Source organism: Mus caroli, chromosome 8 (genome assembly GCF_900094665.2).
Source record: "Mus caroli chromosome 8, CAROLI_EIJ_v1.1, whole genome shotgun sequence".
Classification (NCBI taxonomy): domain Eukaryota; kingdom Metazoa; phylum Chordata; class Mammalia; order Rodentia; family Muridae; genus Mus; species Mus caroli.
Window position 1 is genome coordinate 9,442,233 of NC_034577.1, and position 3,477 is coordinate 9,445,709.

At 52.0% G+C, this 3,477-nt stretch overlaps 1 protein-coding gene across 1 annotated transcript in view; it reads left to right on the forward strand.

The window, feature by feature from the left end:
* The window catches only part of Mcf2l (MCF.2 cell line derived transforming sequence like), a 148,768-nt gene that overhangs the window by 117,894 nt on the left and 27,397 nt on the right, over positions 1 to 3,477 (forward strand). Inside the window, exon 6 of the mRNA XM_029480661.1 lies at positions 2,423 to 2,542. Within this exon, the coding sequence (XP_029336521.1) occupies positions 2,423 to 2,542 (120 nt within the window). The remainder of the gene's footprint in view (positions 1 to 2,422; positions 2,543 to 3,477) is intronic.

Below are 3,477 nucleotides of genomic sequence, written 5' to 3' on the forward strand. Positions count from 1 at the left end.
GCCCCATTGCCCCTATAAGAATGAGAAGTTATAAGCTGACCAGTAGAGTGCAGAAGATGCCTTCCAGGTCCCAGAGTGAGCTTTGTAATCACACTGTCCCCTATAGTTGTGACAGGAGCCAGCTGGAGCTTTTGCAGAGCAAAACGAACATGCAAGCACCTGCTTGAGGTGGGTGGGGACGAGAAAGACAGCTGCTTCTCTGACAGTATCGTATTGTCCCATTTTCCTAACAGCTGCCGATGCAACGTCTCTCCAGTTTGGGTGGCTGGATTNCCTTATGTTTGTTTGTCTGAGACTAACTGATGTCGAGTCTGTGAGGATGTGCTCCAGGTCGCCTGTGGGGAGCACGCATGGATGGGGGTGCAGATCCACCCTGAGATCTCGGTCCGTCCCCGGAGACCTTGTGATTTATTAATACTGGTCTCATGCATGCACCTGTGGCTGGTGTCTGGAACCCTCATCAGAGGCCCCGGCCGGCATTTAGCCTCTCAGGAGGCAGATCCAGGTCTTTCTGGCTGGTTAACACTGCCCATTTCCATATTAGCTTCTGTTTGTTGGATGCTATCAGACAAGAGAGGTTGGCCTGGTGTCAGCTTGATGAAGCACAGGACACAGGCTGCACACACATAACTACTCTGAGCCTTGAGGAAGACTTGGACCTCAGCTCGGGTGTCACTCAGAAAATAAGTGATACTTTATGTTAGATAGAAACGTGCTGCCACTTTAAAATTATTGAGTATTTTACAAAACACCAGGGTCAGATCTTCATCTGTCTACTTCTGTGTTTTAGGAATGAGGGTTTTATTTGACTTTCCCCAGCTTTGAACACAAAGGATGGAGTCTAGAGCAGAGGATACTGACTCTGCTGGAGCAGCGGATACTTCCTTACTCTGCTGCTGTTTGTGTAACAATAGTGGCTGGTGTGTGTCCTTGTGCAACCTCAAGACACAGCTTACATTCATCTTAATTCTTATATAATTATATGGAGATTCAATAGCTTAACAGAAACTAATGTAGATAAAAGGAAGACACAGTGGCTGCAAATGGGCCTGAAGGTCACCTCTGGCCAGTGGAGGGTACCTCACTCCCGAGGGCGTCTTGTACCTGGTAGGAATGGGGGGAGATGTTTATCTTTTAAGGGTTCAGGCATTTATCCCATCCTACAGAGCCATCCCAGAACCACACTTCTGGGAGGTGTGGTTCTGGGTGACAAAGCTAATTGTAGTTTGGAGAAAGGTGACTCATTGTCACTCGAGGAAAGCTGCCTGCCCCAGCAGTGGCTCCTTAAATAGTGGTGTCCAATTTCACAGAGAGGACAAGACTAACAACCCTTGTGTGACATTGCCCAGAGAGAGTCTGCCCCCNGCTTCTGCCTTTGCAGGGCTGTGTTCTGTCCTGAGTCTGAGTATTCATCTTCACCCAAGGCATCAGGGACAAAGTCTGATACCTGGAATTGCCTGTGCATAGCTGCCTCCGGAGGGAGCAGCTGNACATGTGCCTGCAGTGTATAGGAAGGCTGTGGGCAGAGGCATGCCCCGGCAACCTCACCATGGCAGGGCAGGGGCATGCCAGGCCNCTGGGGCAAGAGTATGAACTGGAGGGTGCTGTCTGCAACAGGACCTCAGTCGTTCCCAGCACCTTGCCTCTCATTCCCTCAGAAGGAGCCCTGACCCAGCCCCTGTTTCTCATCCTACCTGTGACTGAAAAGCATGAAATAGGCGAGCATCACCATGTCACAGGCCCTGTGAGAACCAAGGGCCCGAGGTGAAACAAAAGAACGTTTTCTTCCAGGGCAAGGCCAGTGTCCACTTCTCTAAATGGAAGGCCAGTTGCAAGGGATGGGCGCTGATACACACTGTCCCGGGTGGGAGGTCCCAGTGTCCAGGANCACATGAGCTGGACTCGCTCCCTCACCCATAATCAGTAACGAGGCAGGCATCAGCTTCAGTCACCATTTTGCAGATAGGAAAACAGAGGCACTAACTTATCCAAGGTCAAACACCTCGCAAGAGGCAAGGAGTAACCACAAATGCAGAATTAGCTATTCAAGGCTGTGTATATGCGTGTGCGTGCTGGGGGAGCTTATATTGATCTTGGTTCTAGGTGCTACACAATATATCTTCTTGCTTCCTCTTTTCTTTATGAGTCCATTAGTGCCCTGTGGCTGAAGTGATAAGATGGCACAGGTGGGGTGGCTTGAACAACAGATACATATTCTCTAGACTGGAAGTCTGAGATTCGGGTGCCTGAAGTATGGAAGAGCCTTGCTCCACATGAGTCCATTCTGAGGACTCCACACTGGGAGTGGATCACCCTTTGACAGCGTCGATGCAGAAGCCCCACTGTCAGCTGCAGCGGCAGGCCCAGTGCATGGCCTAGGCCACATGTGGCAAATGCTCCAGGCCCTCCTTGTGTCTTGCAGGCATCTTTCCCAGCCAACCTGCAGCTTGTCCTTGTTCTTCGGCCCACGGGCTTTTTCCAGAGGACTCTCTCGGACATTGCCTTCAAGTTCAACAGAGATGAGTTTAAGATGAAAGTGCCGGTGAGTGCTCGCTTGAGCCGTGTCAGCAGAAGCGAGCTTTAAGTACATTCTTGGCATGTGGTAAAGTCTCACAAAGTGACCTAGCAAATAAAACCCCAGAGATTTGGTCGGAANCGACACTGCCCCTGAGCTCTGGCAGTGGAAGCTTAGTGGGTTCCACCTCCCTTGAGCCCTGCCCTGCCCAAGCTAGTGATCCATCCATTCAAGGCAACAGCCTTGGGTAGGTCCCAGGGGATAACCGCATCAGAATACTGTAAGTCACCCACCGTCCTATGCCAGCCCACTGTGAGGGGCACACCCCAAACGTCTCAGAGAAAGGGGGGCTGGTGGAGGGCATCTGTGTGTCCTGAGGCCATGGAGGGCACCTGAGCTGACAGCCACGCATGTGCTGGACCTCAGCCAGAAGCAACCCAGCAGGGGAGCCCCTCCCTTACCTCCATGTCTCCCACCAGCATGGGTCAGCCCTTCTCATCCTCCACTGAGAAAGGACCCTCATGGTACTCTACTCCCCTCAAAAACCGAGACTCTCTATAANGTTCCTGAAAGCACAGACTTCACAGCCGTGACTCCTGGCACCCAGGAGCTGCCCGAGAGTGACCCTAGGAATCTGGTTCTTTTTCACAAAGAGAACAGGAGCACAGGTACCATTTGCCAGGCTGTGGAACCCCCCCCCACACACACACACACACCCCAGCAGTGCCACCCAGATGGCTTCTGGAAATAGAATTTGTGCTGGTCGCTGTCCACAGTGCTGTATGCTGTGTCTCAGGTTTCAGGTGGCAGATACCCTCTCTTTCCCAACTGTCTAAAGCCTCTGCCCACCCCTCACACCAGCTCCCTGACTGGCTAGAGCCCTTCAAAACAGCAACAATGGAGGCTGGGCTCGCTACCCACTCTGCCCTGCCCCTACAGCAGTCTTCCTCAAGAATCAGAGT